We start from the raw sequence: 22840 nt of genomic DNA, 5'->3' as shown, positions 1-22840 counted from the left end.
TTAGTTTCTTTCATTTCTACACAAAGCCCCCTCCTTTTTGTTTCCAGCCCCTGCTCCCTAGAAAAACCTGTGGTATATATTTATATTTTTTAAAACAAGTTCTGTTCATAGAGGAAATTCTGAAGAGAATCAAACACTTAAAGTACACATTATCTTAAACAAGGAAGAGCTGACTTCTATATAATTAAAGCATCCGTGAGTAATCAACTGCTAATGCTCAGTATATAAAAGAAATGGTAGAAGAATCATAACCTTTTCAAAACGTTACTTTAATCAGAGTCTCCATTTTATTCTTCAACTATTGGTTATCTTATTCTGCACCAATGAGAGTACTAATGTTAGTATGCTCTTCTGCCACACATCAGCAGAAATTCCCAAAAGCTATTCCCCAAAGTACTTCCCACCTCCTCTATAACTAACAGTTCCTAAAGGCAATTTATCTCCTCTCCTTTAAGCGATTTTATCCATGGTCAGTAGCACGAAATGTTTTAATGTTGCATATTTAGGCTGTGGTCCTAGTTTGCTGTTAACTGAGCTCCAGCAAGTTTCAGTTTTGGTTTCTCTGTGTATAAAAAGGTTAGTCTATACAATTCTGTAGATCACCTTTTAGTGCTGATACTCAATGAGGCATACTGTACACACATGCTAAGTGGTATGCATAGTGTCGTGAAAAAAGTTAAACAGACCTGGATTCGAATTCCCTGACACCTATGAGTTTGGCACTGGGTAAATTCTCTTAGAAAAAGGTTATGACGAACAAACTGTAAGAGTGCACGCAGGATGGCGATTTAGAACTGGCAGCAAATGTCCACCGGTGCATACATCTTAACAAGTGTATGTACCTTGTGTTCTATACAAAACTGAAACAGAATTTCATCAAAAGCGAAGAACATAATCTTCCCACAATGTTCATGAACAACTAGAACATTAGCTACAAGAGTCCCATCATCTTGCTAGGAGATACTGAAATCTTTTGAATCAAATGGTTTCACTTCTTACTATCTTGGCGGGTCCAAGTTCCAATTACTGATGAGCAAAATAACAGAAGACAGTATCACTGAGTAGAGGTCACTCCAAAGAATGTGAGCTGCACTTTTTTCCCCACTAAAATTCCAAGAGACTCTCAGTTGCGGAAAGAAGGTGGAAGACTCAAATATCCTTCAGCAGATTTATAAATATGTAAATGATAACAAAGCAAAACCTTTGCACACATCATGTAAAACAACCCAAAAGAGTAGACCCTAGGATAAAAAGTAGTCCCCTACTCATAAACTGTAGCATTCACAGACTGCTTCAAATCTAACAATCCCATGGCTCTGATCTATTTGTCAACTTCTGCACTTGCTCCCTGAGAGGGAGTATTATAACCCAGTTACAATTGTCACACATCTAAAGATTGTGCACGAAAGCAGGATATTTCTAGTACTATAAAGCAGTAAACTTGCTTAAAACGTTGACTTGCTTAAATGTAAAATTCTCTTTCAGTCTTAACACCTGAGAAAACTTACACTTTTATTTTACATCGTAATGTATGTAGATATGTATATGTATATATTTATATATATATATATATAAATCGATCCTTTCTCCACATGAAAATAAACTTCAGCTATACTCTGTCTTCCTCCAAGTAGGAGCCAGTGCTTCAAAGGCCCTTCTAAATATGCTGCTCCAGCTTTCAGTGTCACTTAGGTGAAAAAATTCTTTCTTGAAATGGGGAAACAAAAACTATGCAGTAAGGACTCAAAGAGGATGTATTCATTGTAAAGCCAAATCACTGCGCTGCCGAGTCAAGATTACGAAAGGTTCTCGTGGCTGAGTTTTTTAGAGCTACCAGCAAGAAGGCGCAATCCGGGGCTGCGACGTTTCCCATGTCACCGCTGCCTGGACCGACAGATAAACTGGGAAAGGTGATCCACGTACCTGGAGGAAGCTGCAAATTAGCAGGCAGCTGAACTGTTGTGGTGTTGGGGGCTTTCACGGCGACTATCTGAGGAGCAGCTAGACCAGGGCCGCTGCTGAGTTTAGGAAGAGCACTGACAGGAGCCACTTTAGTCACCAGGGTGCCCATGGGGGACCGCAGGGGCTGGGACACCGTGGACTCCACGCTGACACTGACAGGAGCCTTAGTCACAGCGCCCAGCGCCAGCGGAGTGCTCTCCACCCGGACCGGCAGAGCCCCGGCAGGGGCCATAGTCAAGGTCCCGGAGGCGCTCACGCCGGCGTGGGGAGCGGCGCCGGCCGGTTCCGTGAGGCCCGCGGGCATCCCCCAGGTGGATCAGCAGCAGCTGCGGCGCTGCCGTTCCGGGAGCAGAGACGAGCGGAGGCTTGACAAGCAGCAGCCGACTCCAGTGAAGTTCCGGCTCCACAGCATCGCTAGGGAGAGGCGCACGGGCAGCGACACAGAAGTCAGTGATGGGTGCCGCTGAGAAGCGGAACTCGCACGTCCGGGACTTCCCTCACGCCCGCGTGGCAGGGCCAGCAGCCCACACCTGCGCCGCGGCTCGCGGCTTCCTCAGCGGCGCTCCCACGTGCGCCGGCTCAGCCTCGGGTCCCGCTGCAGCAGAGCTTGGCAGAGGGGCTCCGGGAAGGGCGTCACTTTGGTTCCCACCTCCCAGCCTAACTGCGGCGCGGTTGCCCCGCCAGAAGTTTCAAAACCACAAACCCCGAGTTCCCCAAAGCCCCCTACGCAAGCTCAGTGCAGCCCCGCCGCGCTACCCCGCCAGCCATGTTTATATAGCCGCGCGCGGAGACCTCGCGCACGCGCATAGGCCGTCACCACCGCCCCGGGCTTCCCCGGAATCCGGCCGCGTAATTGGCCGCAGACTGGAATCGCGCTCCCGACGTCACTAGGGACGGCTCCAGAAGGCGTTAGAATCTTTCCCAGAATCCGAAGCAAGGAAGGGCGAGTTGCCAAAAATCTGCCACGTGGGAGGGGCAAATCGCACTTGGAAAACTGCGGCATCTGCGTTCTTCTTGTTACATCCAGCTGCGTGTTCCTTTTAAAAAGCCGGGACAAGACTTCCCACAGACTTCTACTTTTTAAGCACTGTGGAGGACTGATTTTGGAGAAAGGTAACTCAGAACTCAATCACGCGTCCTCAATGTTCCGCGGGATTTGCTCTGAAGCGTCACTATAATTAGCATTACAGTTGACACTGAATTTTTTTAAATGTCTTTGTTTTTTTTAAATGTTTAAGAATGGTGTATGGTCTGTAAGGCGTGTCCATTTTCATGTAATTTTAGAGTTGAACTGCCCCCAAGGAAAATCTAATTCTTCCTTGATGCTGCTATAGATATCTCTGTCACCTCTACACTTATTTAAATTATTTGTTTACATGTCTTATCTCCTTGAGAACTGGGACAGTGCCTTTTGATTTCTACATCCTCAGATTCTAGCACTTAGATCTTAAGTGCAATCCTATATTCTCTGAATAAGGTAAAAGTGTTTGTTGAATGTATCAATCCAGTTCCATATGGAAAAATTTGCCCCTTAGAGATCTCTACAAAGAAAATGTCTATTTCAGGCTATTATCATAATATGTTTGTGAAAACTGATACTAAACTGGAGATTTTGCAAGTGGGAAGGCAAAACTTATAGTTTTCTCCCTTCCTGTAATCTCCAATGGGCAAGATCTCACTCCTCACACGTCACTATGTTTACTGTCTCCCACATCTCAACAAGTCCAAATCAAGAACGCATCTCGTGACCCAAATCAATCACATCCTTCTTCACTCCATGAAGGCATACCTGATTAACTTACCTTCTACAAAACTCCTCAAAGTGGGTGGGGGGTAAGAAAACTAAACTGAGCATCTCTTGTAGTCACTAAGATACATTTCCTTGTGTTTTTTTTTTTACCTAATAACCACCCACTTTAGGGACTTAAAAACCACAATTAAAAGAGTAATTTATCCAAGAAACCAGTGTGTAAATGTCAAAGCACATCTCTTTCCACTATTCCACAAATGTCTGCTTCATCATATATCCCACTGTGCCTGCCCCTGGCAAAATGCCTTGCACATAAAAGGTATTTAATAAATATTTGCTAAGTGAATAAATTAAATAGAGCCATGTAACATTTTCAGTGAAGTGGTTTTGAATCCTAGATCTGCTCTTCACTAGCTGGGCAAATTGTTCAGCCTTGGCGTTTTTCTCTCTATGTAGTTTAGTTCAATAAATACTTATGGAAAGAAGTCTCAAAGTTTACACTGAGAACTCTCTATTTTCAGACTTCCCATTTGACCTCCCCACCCACACCCAGCCGCAACTCATATACTTTGTTTAGTTATGTAAATAACCTCATTCAATTTACAAAGAGGCTTGGTGGGGTATTTGTGGGATAAGTATTTGTTCTCTTTAAGGTGACCTGGAAGATTTTTCTAATAACTGTTTGCTTTATAATTTGATTCACTGATAGCAACTTTAATTTTCTAGTTGGAAAAAACATACTCCTCCATACTCAGCACAAGTAACTAATGTCCTGAATTTGGAGTTTAGTAATAATTAAGTTTACTACATGTCCTTCCTATAGAAACGTTAATAAATCAATGCGTAGAAAGGCAAAATGCATTTTATTCCCCTATTTATGTAAGAAAAGGGAAAAAATGGAGGAGGAAGATTACACCTTGATTTTGCTATGTTTATCTGTTAAAATACTGGTAAAATAATGAGAATCAACTCAGCTTAAAGATACTGAAAAATACGTATTCATTTACCTTCTTAGTTCCTTTGCGTTGCTGTAATAAAATAATACGGACTGGGTGGCTTATAAATAGTAGAAATTTAGCTCACAGTTTTGAAGGCCAGAAGTCAAATTAGGGTGTCAGATTGCAGATTGCAGACTTTTCCCGGTGCCCTCACATGCAGAAAGGGGAAAGGATCTCTCTGGAGCCTCTTTTATAAGGTACTGATCCCATTCAAGAGGGTTCCACCCTCAAGACTGAAGCACCTCTGAAAGGTCCCACCTACTAATACCATCCCTTCTGGGTGTTAGGATTTTAACATATGAATTTGAGGGAGACATTAAGTATTCAAACCATAGCACCTTCTAAATGAAGGATTGCATCATTAATTGTCTAAATATTCTGCTCATCAATTCAGGTAATGAAACAAAGCTATGAAGAAATGCAAAATTGGTGTTTCTAATATTTCACTGTTTTACACACACACACACACACACACTCACACACAGAGGAATACAATTTAACTTGGACTAAAACAAAAGCTAAGGGTACAATTATTGGGTAGACAGTGTAGATTATTCTTACTGTCCTTTTGATTTTCCAACTGCCTATAGTCTCTTCAGAACATAATTGAAAGTTTACTACTCTGTAGAATTTTATAAAGAAGACTTGTTTGTCTGTGAAATGAGATCAGCTGAAAAATCTGCCAAAGAAAACATAACTATTTGGCTAAAATGGTCATGGCTTCAGCTTCAAAGTAATCCAGAAACAAGTGACTTCAAGTTCTATACCTTGAACTTGGTCCAATATCTGTGTGCTTTTGCATTAGAGCATTTAAACTTTTCTGCAACAGAACACACTTCTAAAAACCATTCTGTCAGTCTTTTGCTCTTAAAAGAATGCAGCTTAATTCTTAAAAAGTTTTTACTTCATTAATGACTTTCATTTAAAAATTTTTAACATTTTTATCATATATTTTATCATTATTGCAATGTAATTGACATATTAGTTTTGCATGTACAACATAATGATCCAACATATGTATATAATATGAAATCATTTTTGATGCCTTCATTAAAGTTTTAATGAAGACTGAGACACTTTTTAAAATTGTTAGCATTTAAAAAAGTAATGCTCCTAGAAAAAGTGCATACAATCAAATGATCCTGACATAAGCGATCCATTCACACTATAAAATACTAATCAGCTATTAAGATTTACACTTGTACAGGTTCATTTATTGACATGGAAAAATGATTGTGGTATATATACCGTTAAACGATAAAATGAGATTATAAAATAGTATGTAAAGCATGATTCCATTTTTTTGTAAAAAAACCTTTTAAACAAATAAGCAGATGAATATATGCTGATAAGAAAATCTAGATTATATACCAAACTGTTAACAGAGGACAGCTCTGTTTGGGGACATTCTCAGTGATCATTTTCTATTTCTTAGTATTTTCTAATTTTTCTGCAATGAATAATATTTTCATGATCAAAAATACAAGTTCTTTCTTAAAATGTGTATTCTTAGGGACATTTGAAATCTGTAAGTACGGCTAAGTATTCCCTAGTCTCCTCCTGAAAGCACCCAAGAAGCCTCACTGAACTTCATGAAGCTGGGCAAATATATTAGCCTGTTTAAGCTATGCCAAGTAGAAGCTTGTTATAAACACTGCTTTAACCTAGGAAGGTGGCTAAAAGTATGAGTACTCACTTTTCATTTCATATTAAGTGCCGAAAATGTAGTAAGACTGCTCAAGAAATCATAAATCCCAGAAATAATCTTTTATTTTCTAGAAGGTTCTGCAATCACAGAACTTTGTACTTGCATTGTCTATTATAGCACTCATTTTCTTGAATTATATATTCTTTTTTTTTTTTTTTTAAGATTTTATTGGGGAACAGTGTATGTACTTCCGGGACTTTTCCAAGTCATGTTGTTGCCCTTTCAATCTTAGTTGCGGGGGCGCAGCCCACCATCCCTGTGGGAGTTGAACCAGCAACCTTGTGGTTGAGAGGACGCGCTCCAAACAGCTGAGCAATCTGGCCACCCAGGAGCTGAGCGACAGCTCATTGGCTTCATTCTAGTTGCAAAGGGAGCAGCTCGCTGGCCCATGTGGGAATCTAACCGGCAGCCCCGTTGCCCAAGGCTTGTGCTCTAACCAACTGAGCCACCGGTCTGTCCCTGAATTATATATTCTTAGATATCCCTCTTCCCACCTCCCTTCAGTCATTCATTCACATAACAAATGTTTATTGAATGCTTACTATGTGCTTGGCAGTAGAGAACATTTCAATAAAAAAAGAAAAGACAAATATCTCTGTCCCCATGAAGCATACACTCCAGTGGGAAAATACAAAATAAAAAAGTAAATTATATGTTATATTAGATGGTGATAAAATGTCATGCAAAAGGAAATAAACCAAGAGTGAAGGAAGTATTGTCAGTGTACGGAGGAGGGAAGAAAGGGAAAGCAGCAGTCCTTTTGGGCCTTGTACCCCTATGTAAGGATTTTGATGTTTACGCTGAGTGACATGGAAAGGCATTAGGAGACTTTGAGCAACAAAGCGACATTATCTGACTTACATTTTTAAAACCTCACTCTGGTTGCTGTGTGAATAGACTAAAAGAGCAAGGATAATTGTAAAGAGACTGCTTAAGGACACTGCTGGAAAATCCAGGTGAGAAATGATGGCTTAGACTAAGGTAGTATCAGTGGAAGTGGTAAAAAGTCAAATTCTGGGAATATTTTAACTAGATCAAACAGGTTGAATGTGAGGTATGAGAGAGGAGTTAAGGGTGACTCAAAGGTTTCTGGCCAGAGCAAACTGGAAGTATGAATTGCTATTGGAATAGGAATGACTACTGTGGGGGTTGGGAAATCAAGTGCTCAATTTGGGATATTTTAATTTGAACTGCTTACTGCTATAAAAATAGAGTATGGAACAGGCAGCTGGATATACAAACCCAGAGTTCAAGGAAGAGATCCAGACTGAATACATACAGACGAGGTCTGACAATTAAGTTCAGAAGTTGTTGCAATGATGTTGCTAACCTCTTTTTGATATTGGAAGGATTATTCATTATGAATTTGTATCAACTGGACAAACAGTTAACGAAGTTTACTATTTAGAAGTGCTGAAAAGGCTGCATGAAAAAGTTAGACGACCTGAACTTTCGCCAACAATTCATGGCTCTTGCATCACGACAATGTACCAGCTCACATGGCACTGTCTGTGAGGGAGTTTTTAGCCAGTAAACAAATAACTGTGTTGGAAAACCCTCCCTACTCACCAGATCTGGCCCCAAATGACTTCTTTCTTAACCCGAAGATAAAGGAAATACTGAAAGGAAGACATTTTTATGACATTCAGGACATGAAGGGTAATACGACGACAGCTCTGATAGCCATTCTAGAAGAAGAGTTCCAAGATTGCTTTGAAGGGTGGACTAGGCACTGGCGTCCATATGTAACTTCCCACGGGGAGTACTTCGAAGGTGACATAGTGATATTCAGCAATGAAATATGTAGCAATTTTTCTAGGATGAATTTGCGAACTTAATTGTCTGACCGTGTGTGTGTGTGTGTGTGTGTGTAGGTGTACACACACACACACATATATACCAAGGGTGCCAAAAAAATGTATACAAGTGGACACCTATCAACATTGCTCAAGCAGTAGTTCATAATCAGAAGTGTCTGGACGCTGATGGTAACCACTTTGAGCACCTCTTGTAATTGCAGAAGTCAAACGGGACTTGTATTCATCTTTTGTTATCGGTATATAGTGAGTATTCTAATTTTAATCCAGTTTCCCTTTCTTAAAATGTGTATACATTTTTTTGGCACTCTCTGTATATTCGCAGCACACAGATGATATTTTTAATGCCATTGAACTCAATATGATCATGGAGAGAAGGGAGTATAAATGAAGAGAAGAGTCAGGAGTCCCAGGTACTCTAATGTTAAAGGTCTGTTGACGAGGAGGACCCAGCAATAAGAGGTAGAGAATGAATCTCCATTGGTAAGAGGAACATCAGGAATGCGTGGAGTGCTGAAAGCCAAGAAGTTACCAAGTGATCAACTGTGTCAATTGCAGCTGATAGGTCAAGTAATATGAAGACTGGTGAGTGCCCGTTAGATGCAGCAACAAAATGCAGAGGTCACTGGTAACCTTGACAAAAGAAGTCTGTGGAATGTGGAGATGAAAGCCTGATTAGCGTATGTTCAAGAAAGAATGGGAAGAAAGAGTTCCCAGCCTGTGAAGTTTGGACACAAAAGTAAAGTGGGACACGAAAATGGGGCAGTAGCAGGAGGAGATAGGATTAAGCAAGAGGTTTTCTTGATAATAGCATGCTTGTATGCTGATGGCAGTGATCCGATAGGTAGGGAAATTGCTGATAGGAATAAAGAGGGGAGACTTGGTGGAGCCAAGTCCTTAAAGGCAAAAATGGCTGGAATCTAGTGCACAAGTACGGGGTTGAGCTTTCATAAGAGCAGTAGACCATTCACCTATGGCAACAGAAGGGAAGGTAGCGTTCTTGGCCACAGATGCTGGTAGGTAGATATTTGTGATGGTAGCAACTTGTGAAAATTTTCTTCTAATCAGTCTCCCTTCTTCTAATCCAATCCATATCCTTCCCTTTTTCTAGGTTGATTTCTAGGTTGCAAATCTACTTAGTAACTCTCCCACTTAGAACTTTTTAACACCTTCTCATCTCCCACAGAATAAAATCTCAAATAGCTAGCAGGGCACACAAGGTTCATTACCATCTGGCACCTGCTAATTTGCCCAAGCAATCTTCCTCTGCCATGTTCCCATGGGCACTTCCATTGACATCATAGAAAACTACAGGGATTTCCCAAATGTCCTCAACTCTCTCAGCTTCATCCTTTTCATACATTGTTCCACCTCTCTTCAAAGTCCTTCCCCATCTGAAACTCATGTTCTACCCAGCCAATTTCTTTTTTGGCCTTCAAAAGGCAATAATCTACACTGGATGTCTTCAGTGCCTCTCTTCTCCCATAGCACTTATGCTGGAGTATTCAAGTTGCTTTTCTTGCCTATCCTCTCCTACTAAACTATGAAGTTCTGATAGCTGAAACTGTGTCATGTTCATCTCAGGATCAGAGGAGAGAACCTAATGGATAGTAGATACTTGATAATTTTACTTCTCTGACTCCTATGCCACTCTCAACTGCTAGACAGGCTCCTAGAGGCAGGAAATCTGTCTTGTCTGTGTAACCCTGCTGTTTAATGCAATTCTCCATATAGTGATCAGAGTTAACATTTCAGCTTTCTGTTCTCGGTCTATACTTTCCTTGGGTGATAACTTTGCCTTTGTGGCTTAATTTCTATCTATATGTTTATGACTTCTGTATTTATCTTTGGCCCAGATTTCTCTCCTGGCCTCCAGACCTATGTGGACAGCTGCCTACTATCTCCATCTGGATGTCCCACAGGTTCAAAACTAATTATCCCATCTTCAAACCTGCGTTTTCTCCCGGGGTCTCTATTTCAGTGAGCTGATCAACTTGCTTTCAGTTGCCCAAGATGTAAAATTAGGAGTTGACCTTGAATTTTCCCTTTTTTTCACCCCTATTTCACCAGTCATTAGGTCCCATCAGTCCTGGCATCATATCTCTAATATCTCTAGAATCCACTGACTTCTCTTATTCCCACTGTCACTCTTTTAGTTCATATCCAAGCACACTCATTTAAATTATGCTAACTGGGCTCCATGCATGCCTCCAGCTTTGCTCCTTCTTCATTCTGTTCTCTAGTCCGCAATCAGATCTTTATTCAAAATGTTCTATTAAGTGTTAACATTGCCATTATTATCATCATTCATTGATTTTTTTTTCTTTCTCATTGAATTATTTCTTTCTTACTGGATTATTTTTCTTTCTTACTGAAAGGAACCGAAAAAGAAAATAATTTCTACTTTTAACTATTTATAATTCCATCATTCTGGCTAAATTCTCATTTTTGCATATTACTTTCAAATCCTTGTCCATTATATACTTGCTCCTATGTGATGTATATGTATTATTTTGTATATAATTTATGACTTAATTTTACCGAAATAATTTTCCATGCCTAAACATTTAAATCAGGTCACTTGCATAATTTCACATTTCTAAAAATGTCCTTATAATTATCATTTTATGTATGGTATTAAACAAGAACACATACTTTTTTACATGTATAATTACATAAATTGTGATAAGTTGTACAAAAGAAAAGAACAAGGTCCCTTAAAAGAGGATAATGAACAGGATCTAACTTAGCTAGGGAGCTAGGGAAGTTCTCCAGGAATTTAAAGATTGCCCATTAGACTGGTGCAGAGTGAGCTTGAGGAAGAGAGGCAGAGAGGGGCCTGACCCCCTTCAGAGTCTTGTGTGATGTGAAAAAGAAAGCAATTGAAATATTTTAAGCAGAGGAGTAAAATGAGTTTATTTGCATTTTTCAACTTTTTATTTGGAAATAATTTCAAACTTAGAGAAGAGTTGCAAGAAATTGTACTTACAACTCCCACATCCCCTTCATCCATTTTTCACCAGTTTTCACCAATTTTAACATTTTGTTTGTTTTATCATTTGCTTTCTCTCTTTTGGTATGTGAGTCTGTCTGTATACACACATACTCAGTCCTCCTGTTATTTCCAGATTCCATATTTGCGTATTTACCTACTTGCTAAAATGTATCTGTACCCCCCAAATCCATGCTCACAGTGCTTTCAAAGTCTTTTGCAGATATGTGCAGAGTAGTGAAAAATTTGAGGCACCAAATGTGCACATTTTCAGCTGAGGTTGTACAAGGTGCAGCATGCTGCCTTCTTGTTTTAGCTCTCATACTGTAAACAAGTGTCCTTTTGGCAGTTTATTTAGTGCTATGTTTTTCATATTTTTGTGCCTTTTGATGGTGATTTTGCTGTTTAAAATGGCCCCAAGGGGTAGGGCTGAGGTGCTATCCAGTGTTCCTAAGCACAAGAAGACTGTGACGTGCCTGACGGAGAAAATATATGTGTTAGACAAGCCTCATTCAGGCATGAGTTATAAATAAGTGCTGTTGGTTAATGAATCAACTGTATATGTAAAATAAAGTGTCTTTACACAGAAACATACATAAAACCAGGTTATATATTGATGAGTGGGGAAAAAAATGTTATGACTAGAGGCTTATAGGCACCTAACCCTGTATTTCTCTTAGGAGCAATGGTTGAGTATTTACTCATTCAGTTCTGGTAACTTAGTAGAACATAACTACCAAAATGAATGACAACCAACTGTATATACACTTTTTTCCCTGAATTACTTGAAAGTAAGTGTTGCAGACATGCCCCTTTGCCCCTAAATACTTCAGTGTTTTCTATAAACAAGGACATGCGCTTACATAACCACAGAAAAAAATTAGAAAATTTAACATCGATACAATTATTTAGTCAACAGATCTTTTTCAATTTTTGCCAGTTGCCCCAATAGTGTCCTTTATAGCAGTTTGTTTCTAGTCCAGGATCCAAACCAGAATCATTTTTTTACCTATAGTTTTTATCTCTTTAGTCTTTAATCTAGAACAATTCCTCAGCCTTTCTTTTTTATGATGTTACCATTTTCTAAAAGAACAGGCCATTTATTTTGTAGAATGTCCTCAATTTGTGTTTGTATATTGTCAACTTGTGATTAATTCCAATTCTGCATTTTGACAGGGAAACTGCATGAGTGATGCTATGTCCTCTGTACCTCATTAGGAGACACATGATGTAAGTTTGTATTTATTGTTTGCAGTTAAATTTGATCACTTGTTTATGATGGTATCTGCCAGTTCTCGCTGTGAAGTTACTATTTTTCCTCTTTGTAATTAATAAGCAGTATGTGGGACATATTTTGAGACTATGTAAATATCCTGTTCTTCATAAAGCTTTGGCCTATCAATTTTCTTATCCATTAATGACTCTTGGCTGAATCAATTATTACTATGATAGTTGGAAATAGTGATTTTTTTCTACATTATCATTTCTTCTACATTGTTGTTTGACATTCTACCAGAAGTAGTTTTCCAATTTCTCTCATATACGTATCAGTATGAATTCTTGCATTCCTTTTTTTAGTCAATGAGTTTTGATCGGCTATTATCATGATTTATTTTGATTCTTAAATTGTCCCAGATTTGGACAGTAAGATCTCCTTTGTTTCTTATATCCTTATGATGTATCTGAGTAACTTACATTCCTTTCCGAAGTAAAAGTAACTTATATTCTTAGTAACTTACAGTCTTAACTGGATCATTCTAGTTATTATATGGAGAATAGACTTGGGGAGGGCAAAAGAGGAAATTAATTAGATGGCTTTTGCAGCAGGCCAAGTGAGAGATGAAAGTGTCTTGAAATAGGGTGGAAGAAGTGAATATGGAAATAGGATGGTAGTAATAGACAGATATGAAATATATTTTGGAGGTAAAAGTCTATAGATCTTAGTGGTAGATGGAATAAAGTAGCTGAGGGAGTGAAGAGTGATAAAAATGACTCTGCATTTCTAGCTTGAGAAACTTGGGTTTATGGTGATTACATTCACAGTGATGGGAAAAATTGGAGATGGAGCAGCTCTGATAGGAATGATCAAGAATCCAAGTTCAAGACAGATCAAATGGAACTTGAAAGTGACACTTGGGCTAGGTTTTATATCCCCTTTCTAACTGCACGTGCTGACGCAGTATAGATTATATACCTGAAGTAATGGGACTGGATGCTATCTCCAAGGGACAGAAGGTACAAGAAAGGGAGAAGAACCCGTATCAAACCTCAACAGTTAGTGGTAGCATAGAAAAAGAAGCCAATAAAGGGAACTAGAGAAGTAGGAAAGGCTGAAGAGAGAGGGAAAAACAACCAAAAAGGGGTCAGGAAGCCAAGGTAAAAAAATCAAAAGAGGTGAAGTCAGGAAGTCAAGATGAAAGTGTTTTACTAGGTGAAATGCTGAGAGGTCAGCAAGATTTCAGTTTGCCTCTTCTAAAATGATGTTTTATGAAGACAGGGATCTTTTGTTGTTCACTGCTATATCCCTGTAGCCTGGAACAGTGCCTAGCTCACAGTAGGTGTTTAATAAAATTTGTTGACTGAATAAATGAATTTGTAGATCACGTGTTTTTGTAGTATTATTGCATTGATTAGATATAATCTCCAGGACAAAAATGAATAATAAAAATGATACGCTTCCTAGTCTTGTTCCTGATGTAATATCCCCTCAAGTGCTTTAATGGTTTGATGCTTGCCTCTCTCTAGAACAAAAGTATGAGGTTTCTTCCATAATTAAACTTTCCATGGCTCCTTTCTCCCCCTGCTTTCCCTCCCCCAGTTCCTCAAGAATGAAACCCAAACACAGAAGTCCCACCATGATGAGAGATCACTTCTGGCTACCTTCCTCTGCCCACACTGATCGTCTTGTGATGCTGTGCTCCTCTTGCTCGGCAAAGAGGTGGGGGAAGAGCTTCCCTCAAAGTAGTCGTCTTTGACGTGCTCCCCAACAAATACTCTCCATTTTGTTTCTGTTTTCCTCCTGATAGACACTTACTATTTCATCACTTATGCAGAGGACACACTGCCAAGACCCTGAGACAGGAGCCTGCTTCGTATATTTGAGGGAGGCCAATGTGGCTGTAGGAGGAGGGAGGGCAGAAAAGGCTGGAATGACAGGAGATGAGGCAAAGAGGTGTGTGTGGGGGGGTGGGCAGTGAGATCACATAGGCCACAGTAGGGGCTACATGTAGATTTCTCCTACGAAATACTTAGCTAATAAGATCTAACATGTTTCTAGGTGATGTCAGTGTATCACCTAGGAGCTTGACAGAAAAGACAGACCTGTTGGATCAGAACCTGCATTTTAACGATATCCTCAGGGATTCATATATTCATTAAAAGTATGAGAAGCCCTAGTTTACATTGTGTAAGTTAACTTTCTTCCACAGAGAAATAGGAAAGCACAATTAACCCTTTTTCTTTAGTTTTTAGGTTAGGATAGTTTTCTACTTCTGCAAAAACATCATTAGGATTTTGATAGGGATTGTATTGAATCTGTAGATTGCTTTGGGTAATTATTGACATCTTAACAATATTAAGTCTTCCAGTTTATGAACACAATGTCTTTCCATTCGTGTTTTGTTTAATTTCTTTCAACAACTTTTTGTAGTTTTTAGTGTACAAGTCTTTTACCTCGTTGGGTAAGTTTTTTCCTAAGTATTTTATTCTTGATCCCTGTTGTAAATGGAATTTAATTTTCTTTTCGGATTGTTCATTATTAATATATAAAATGTAACTAACTTTTGTGTTGATTTTTTTATCCTGCAACTTTGTTTTCTAAAGATTTTATTTATCAAAAAACAAACTGTCAGAACCAACAAACATATATCTTGGGCTCACTGGTTGTGAAAACTGGCCTTGTCTACAGTGGAAGGTTTGTGGTGCACGGGCTGATCCTACAGAGCAGGATCTCCCTCAGCAGGACTCTGGTGCCTGCCCAATCTGCCCCTTGGGTGTGTCTTACTTGGAGATGGCTAGGTGATGCTCCAGCTCATTTTGAAGCTGGCCACTGGGGGTGCCAGCCCCATTACCACCTTGGAGGGGATCTGCTGTAGGTTTAGTTCAGCCACAGCCCATGCACCACCTGGGGCAACCCAGCAGGAGCCACAGAAATCCACAGATGTCTGCCACCTGTGCTGTGCTTGGAAGCGCCTTTGAGAGGCCAAGCCACGAACCAATGCCAGTTGCCACTACTGCTGGTTTAGGGCTGCTCAGCCAGAGGAACAGAACACGCTCAAGCCAGATGCTGCTTGTCTGGGTTCCGTGAATCTTTGAGAGACCCTAGGAAAGTGCAGCTTGAGCCAAGGCAAGCAGCCACCGAAAGCAGCCTGGGTGTGCCCTAAAGTTGGGCAGGGCCAGGTCTCAAATCGCCAAGGCAGGGGGAATGGAACAGTGGTCTCACTCAGTGACAATCTCCGCTGGTTTTCACAACCAGAAATTATGGGGACTTCTCTCCCCAGCACTGGAACCCTGGGCTTGGGTGAGGCTGGTGTCTCTAGCTCTTTTAGGGGATGGGGGGACCCCGACAGCCAAAAAGCCTTCCTGATCTTTAATGGTCACACATGGGTGTGGGACGAGCCCGTTCCATGTTTCTGACTTTCTTACCAGTTGAGGTGGCTTCTTCTGCACATCCTTAGTTGAAAGATTTCAGTTCAGCTTGATTTTAGGCGATTCTCAATAATGGTGGTTTTGTAGGTTAGTTGTAATTTTTTTTAAGTTTCCTTTTTTATTTTATTTTATTGGGGAAGGGGAACAGGACTTTATTGGGGAACAGTGTGTACTTCCAGGACTTTTTTCCAAGTCAAGTTGTTGTCCTTTCAACCTTAGTTGTGGAGGGTGCCGTTCAGCTTCAAGTTGCTGTCCTTTCAGTATTAGTTGTGGAGGGCGCAGCTCAGCTCCAGGTCCAGTTGCCGTTGCTAGTTGCAGGGGGTGCAACCCACCATCCCTTGCGGGAGTCGAACCGGCAACCTTGTGGTTGAGAGGACGCACTCCAACCAACTGAGCCATCCAGGAGGCAGCTCAGCTCAAGGTGCCGTGTTCAATCTTAGTTGCAGGGGGCGGAGCCCACCATCCCTTGCGGGACTCGAATTGAACCGGCAACCTTGTGGTTGAGAGGCCACTGGCCCGTGTGGGAATCGAACTGGCAGCCTTCGGAGTTAGGAGCATGGAGCTCTAACCGCCTAAGCCACTGGGCTGACCGGATTGTAATTTGGTGTGGTTGAGGGAAGGTAAACACAGCATGCACCATCTTGGTTGTCCTCTGTCTTGGATATTCTTGAAAGCTTATATTTCTATATTTTTTTACATCAGATGTCTATTTACTGTGGTTTAATGTTTGAAATTATTTTGTAGCTTTTTTTGGTAAATATTGAAATGTAGCAATAATGTATTTTGAATATTCCCAAGCCCATGAGTCCTTGGAAATATTTTTTATATATATAATAACTTTATGTATAAATATGTAAGTGGTGCAAGTTTAAAGGATACTGGTGTTCCGTGTGGTTTTTTTTTCCGATATGTTGTCCAATTGTTGACAGTTCTGAAAAATTCTAATAAAAATGTAATATACAAATTTAAAAAAAGCAACAGGCAAGCTGTGGAAATGATAAAAGAGATATTGGTCTTAGCCCTGCTTCCTGAAGAGCAAGTTTCGTAGGGAAGACAGACACAGAGCTTCACAGAACTAATCCCAATTATAATTATAGTTATTTGGGTTTAATATCTGCCTTCTCATAACACAGTAATGAGGACAAAAACTGAGTCTACTTTTTACCACTATATCCCTAGCATCTAACACAATGTCTGTCACTTAAAACACTCAATATTTGTCCAAAAAGTAAATCAAACAGATAATTTCAATATAGTATGATGAGTGCCAAGAAGGAGCTATATGCAAGATGCTAAGCCATGTATGTATCCAGAGTATCAAGGATTCACAGTGAGTTCGTTACTGTACAGGATAATGCGAACATCCTGCCTGTCCTGTGTTGTATGTGCATGCGTGTCGAGACAGATATCTTCAGTGGGAGTTGATCAGATTATCAAAAGTTGTGGGGTTTTTCCCAAAGTGCTAAAATTTTGTTTAGTAAGCCTTCTGCTTGGGAAGTACCTTTGCTTCTGGATAGCTAAGCAGGGCCAGGAGATGACAGGAAACAAGTACAGTGGTACCTCAGTTTTTGAACATCTCCGTTGACATTTTGGTTTACGAATGCCGTAAATTTTATGGATCTATGGTATCATTAGATAGTAAAATTCATGCTACATTTGCAGTTTTAGGGGTTGATTTTAAAGGTCTGGAACGGATTAATCCATTTTGCGTTACTTTCTATAGGGAAACCATGCCTTGGTTTTCGAACGTTTCAGAACTCGAATGGTCTTCCAGGATGGATTACGTTCGAAAACCGACGTACCACTGTATTTGGCTTTGATTCTAAGTTTTAAAGAGGTGGGGTATAAGAAGCCATGAAATTCCATAGATCCAGTGAAACTAGTAAGGCAGCCAGGGCACAAGTCAGAGTGAAGTACAGGTTGTACATTCCACCCTAGAAAATGCCCTATAGTCTTTATGTCAGAGGAAGTGAAATGAGTGCAACACTAGGAAGTCACAGGAATTTGGCCCACGATGAACACCAGAGTGCGGTGGCCTTGTAAGGTCTTCTTATCTCTTAAAATCTGAAGCTGTTTTTCCTTTGTCCTTGCTTCAGAGCACTACAACCACCAATGGCTTAGATCTTATGATGGCTGTTTCTTTTCTAAACTGATTCTTTTCTTTACCATCTCCTTTGAGCTTTTCATTCTTCTGCAAAAATTCAACCTCTCTCCTCCTCGTTTTTAAAAAGAACATTAAAAAAAAGAACAAAGCTCTAAAATAATAAGGTATATGGACTTTTGTTTTTATGCTTATTAATATCCTTTGCTTTCAAAAATATAATTTCATTACAGGCATTAAGTACATTCTTTTTGTGGGCCATTTAGATTAAACCTTCTGTGGGAAGGGGTCATTTTTATATTCCTTTTGTTCCTCTCAATACCCTAGCACAATGCCAAGCATGTTGTAATAAGCACTCAAGGTATTTGATGGAACATGTACAAATTTAACACACTGTGCATACTTAAGATAAAAATCGAAACTAAGAATTACATGTATTCATTTCTCTCCTTATTTTCATATAGCAGCCTATTCAGATGCCTTTATAAGCTCTTACCACACTTTGTCTATTTGGATAAGGCCTTTAATAAGAGCTGTTCTATACACAAAATGATGTACTGCAACTTATAAAGTGAAAAAGGTAAAATAAATATGATAAAACATTTTAAAATGAAGACTGACAAAATGTTGACAAGCACCACAGGATGTTTATCATTAATTTAGAAATGCAACTCAATGTTATATTGTTTAGTTTCCAATGGGTATCTCTCTACCTGATAGTCATCCTCAGATATCACCAAATTTTTTAAAAAGTTTTTTTCTTAAATTTTCATATATGAAGAAAAGTTACAGAGTATAGTCTCAAGCTTATGTGGCCTTATGACTGCTTTCAACAATTACTGGTATCTTAAAAAAAAAAGTCTTCGTATTAATGTATGGTTTGTCCAAGTAATAGACCGAAGATAGCCTCAAATCTAGCATCCTCAAAACAATACATAACTGAAAAACGTAATGCCACAAATCAACTTATTTCCTTTAAAACTTCACTAAGTAATTTCAAGGAGTACAACAAAATATTAAAAGATCCCAGAGTTCATACTAAGAATTAGGCAGTCTTCTTTGATTTTTTCTTTTCTGTTTCTTCCTTTTCCTTTTCTATTGCAGTTACTTGTGACTCAATTTCTTTGGCACTAAACATCTGAAAAGAAAAAAAATTTAAAAACAAATTGCAACTATACCAATAATTTCTAAATATTTACAGTATGAAAGTACCCTATTCTATCTTATAAATTTCTATTTATAACTTCATATTTTATAACTTCAAATATATAATAAAATGTTTCAAAGGGTTCAAAAGCAACATACTTGTAACAATTATGAACAAACACAGAACTCTGACATTTCCACTATCATTGTGCTGAAAAAGAAAGCAGGGTAAAATGTGACATTGCATTACATATACTATATAAGCATATAACTCTGAAAACATTTAAATGCAAGGCTTATTCCGTTAATGAGCAAATAAACTCTCCCTACTTCCACCTCACTGTGTGATTGTCTGATAGGATATATTTTATCAACTCATAGACTAACCAAAAAAGTTAGGGAAAAGATAATTTGCACTGCTTTATTTACAACTCCCTCACTAAGTACAAAGCCAAAAGAGTTACTTTATTTAAATCAAAGATGGGAGTAATTGCTCAAGATCATACTGTTAAACACATGGATCTGTAGAATTTAATCGAGCTCTATCCAGCTCTAAAGCATGTGCTCTATTTGCCACACAGCCTATCCTGAAATAGCATGTGAAAGGATAGTATAACTTTGCTGCTAGGACACGTACCACCTTACCACTCATAAGTAAAAACAGATATATAACTGGGTGTGTGTGTCTGTGTGTATGTCTATCTGGGTGTGTATATATGCATGTGATGGGGCTGGAGAGCTGACTGTGGCCTCAGTGGTGGTCTGTGTCCTTGTGTTGGCACATCTGTCCCTGGGCCCTTGGCAGCAGTGGTGACAACTCAACCCAGTTCCAATCTCCATACTCTGTGCTCAGCATCCTGTTTGTTTATGTGGGGTCATGTAGGGGAAGACCATACTGCCCTGCCCCCATTTCTCTTATTCATTAAAAATTTGCTGCTGTCCTATCTATCATGTCCCCATCTATCGGTTAACTAATAAATTGTGGGAATGTGGTACCAAAACAACAAGGACAGCAACAGTTAACCCTCCTCCAAAACAAAATCCCCACTGCTCCACACAGCACTGATTTCAACAGTACTTCCCTTTGAAATATTTTCCTTCAAACAAAAGAAAAGGTACATGTAAAATAATACTTCTTTGCACACTCTTCACATAGTTTCCCATGCTTTACGAGCTTTTATCCATTTTCAGCTAAAGAGAGCCAGTTGGCAAACTACACTGTAAAGTTCTACCTAATAAACAACAGTGAACCACATTTCAAATGCTCTTTAGCCAGAGTCCTCTTTCATAATATTTGGAACAGTTTATCACAGTGTTCTGAACAATTTATTTTGTGGTCCAGCAGTTTTAATCCATAGTGTCTGATAAAAGATACACAAATAACAACATTAGAATTGCCGCAAAGAAATATGGAAAGTTTATCATACTGGATATTAAAATTTAAGTCTTTTTTATTTTTATAAACTTTATTGGGGAATGTTGGGTAACAGTGTGTTTCTCCAGGGCCCATCAGCTCCAAGTCGTTGTCCGTCAATTTAGTTGTAGAGGGTGCAGCTCAACTCCAAGTCCAGTTGCCGTTTTCAATCTTTAGTTGCAGGGGGCGCAGCCCACCATCCCATGTGGGAATTGAACCAGCAACCTTGTTGTTGAGAGCTCACGCTCTAACCAACTGAGCCATCCAGTCACCCAAAATTTAAATCTTAACAGAGGCTCAAAGCACTTTTAAGTGAACAGTGGAAAAAAATAGATAAAAACCAGTAGGCAATCAAGAATGGATGGAGGTTTTTTTGACATAATGAAGAATAACATTATGTTAGAAGCTGGGCGAGCCAACAATTATATAAATGGCAGCTGGATGACATTAGCTGGAAGCATATCTTGATTTCAGAAGATCTAAAAATACAGGAAGAGTAACTGCTCTCCATATGGTGCAAGGAATGAATCTCCATAGGGAATACGCTGCTATACTGAACTGACTGAGCCGGGATTCCTACTTATGAGAACATATACTAAATGGGGTAGGTCCATATATAGATTTCAGCAACTCTAGGTCTTCACAAAGAGCTAGGAATAGGTAACTGCTTGCAATAAGCACATACAAATTAATTAATATTAGGCTACAGAAACAAAACAGAAGTTGTCATATTGTCAATGGATGCTAAGGATGTTTAAGGCTTAAAATGAAGACTCACAGTTGTCAACATTGTAACTTTTGTCAAAATATTTTAAACTACAGATATTTTTTTTCCTATTTGGTTAATTACTTGCCTTCAAAGGTTGGTTTCTTCTTATTATAGCAAGTTCAATGTTTTTTCCACCAGACTGGACGATCTAATTAGAAAAAATACAGTATTAAAATTACTTCAGGAAATTCTGTGTTTTAAATAAGCAACTGAATGGGGGGAAAAACCACCATGCTTTTCTGAATATGCTTTATTAGATCACTTACTTCTAGCAAAGCTCTTATTGCTAATTTGATAGCTTCATTGTCATTTGCTATAGCATCTTCTGTGTAATTCTTTTCTAGAAATTCTCGGACAGTTTTAGCACTTCGGCCAATTGCATTTGCCTTGAAAAATAGAAGATAACTATTAATATCACCTGAATATGAAGGAATTTGTGGTTACTTAAGTGAAGTTTAAAGGTTTATAGTTTACTCCAGTATTTCTTAGTATAAATACTAAATGAAAATGGTAGGTTTGAAAACTTAGCAAAAATTTCAGCAGCTCATTTGGTTACTATAAGAATAATCTGTAGTAATGGCATGACTTGTTTTCAAATACACCAATGCTTTATCCTTGCCAGTGCTTTCTTTTGCTTGAATGGCTCCAAAGTACTTGACAGTTAGAAGATACTGAAAAGTTGAGACTACAAAAGACATGGAGAGGAAAGGAGGTATAATTTGCAACATGGTGGAAAAGGAAGAAAGAAAAGAGAAAAATAAAAAACAACAATGTGCATGCCATGGTGATACAGACACGTTTGTTGTGGGGACTGTGCACTAACCACAAGAAACAACATTTCACGGACAGCTAAATTGGCATTTACGAGCAAGGCTCCTGGCTTCCAGTTCAAGATGGTGGAAAAAGACGATCCTGAGCTCACCTCCTCTCATTGACACCAAAACTACAATTACGTACAGAACAGCTACCTCTGAGAATGACCTGAATACTAGAGAACAGGTTTTCTACAACTAAGGATATGGATATATATATATATATATATATATGTATATATATATGTATATATATATGTATATATAAAATACATATTGAGATGGGTAGGAGGGGTAGAGACTCAATCTAGTAAGTACCATCCCTACCCCCCAAACCCATGTGGTGACCCACAAGTGGGAGGGCTATCACAAGCTCGGAGGTCCCGCTTTGAAGAGCGACGGGTCCGAGCCCCAACCCTGGGGGACCTGCACTGGGAAGAGGAGTCCTATAACATCTGGCTTTGAAAACCAGTGGGGCTTATGTCTGTGAGAGCCAAAGGGCTGTAGGAAATCAAAGTAGTGCTCTTTCCAAGTCCCAGCGCAGAGGCAGCAGTTCAAAAAGCACCTGGGTTACACGTGAAGGTGATAAACTGATTAATTTTAGGGTGTGTGCTGGAGGGATAGGGATCTGTTCGAACTTTCTCTAGGGACAGAAGTACTGGTGGTGCCTATTTTTTCCCCCTTTCTTTACTCTCCTACCACCTATCTGGTCTGACAGTGGCAG

The 22840-nt window shown here is 39.3% G+C and overlaps 2 protein-coding genes and 1 long non-coding RNA gene across 6 annotated transcripts in view; 1 reads left to right on the top strand and 2 right to left on the bottom strand.

Annotated features, from left to right (window-relative positions):
• The window catches only part of TAF4B (TATA-box binding protein associated factor 4b), a 108745-nt gene extending 106052 nt beyond the window's left edge, over window positions 1-2693 (bottom strand). For all 4 annotated transcript variants that reach the window (XR_004425712.1, XM_033135580.1, XM_033135579.1 and 1 more), the window contains exon 1: window positions 1924-2693. Coding sequence is in view for 3 of the 4 variants with exons in the window: in XM_033135580.1 (XP_032991471.1) it covers window positions 1924-2266 (343 nt within the window). In the remaining variant the exon portion in view is untranslated. The remainder of the gene's footprint in view (window positions 1-1923) is intronic.
• A 191-nt stretch (window positions 2694-2884) lies between these two features.
• On the top strand, window positions 2885-14306 carry LOC117038727 (uncharacterized). The gene is made up of 3 exons (XR_004425714.1): window positions 2885-3075; window positions 12404-12457; window positions 14046-14306. It is a non-coding gene; the product is annotated as an uncharacterized LOC117038727 (long non-coding RNA).
• A 4714-nt stretch (window positions 14307-19020) lies between these two features.
• Window positions 19021-22840, bottom strand: part of PSMA8 (proteasome 20S subunit alpha 8) — a 36282-nt gene continuing 32462 nt past the window's right edge. The window contains exons 5-7 of the mRNA XM_033087623.1: window positions 21571-21690; window positions 21390-21452; window positions 19021-19113 (exon numbers count right to left, since the gene is read on the bottom strand). Of these exons, the coding sequence (XP_032943514.1) occupies window positions 19021-19113; window positions 21390-21452; window positions 21571-21690 (276 nt within the window). The remainder of the gene's footprint in view (window positions 19114-21389; window positions 21453-21570; window positions 21691-22840) is intronic.

This window comes from Rhinolophus ferrumequinum, chromosome 19, assembly GCF_004115265.2.
Source record: "Rhinolophus ferrumequinum isolate MPI-CBG mRhiFer1 chromosome 19, mRhiFer1_v1.p, whole genome shotgun sequence".
NCBI classification, from domain to species: Eukaryota; Metazoa; Chordata; class Mammalia; order Chiroptera; family Rhinolophidae; genus Rhinolophus; species Rhinolophus ferrumequinum.
This window is presented reverse-complemented; position numbering and strand designations above follow the sequence as displayed.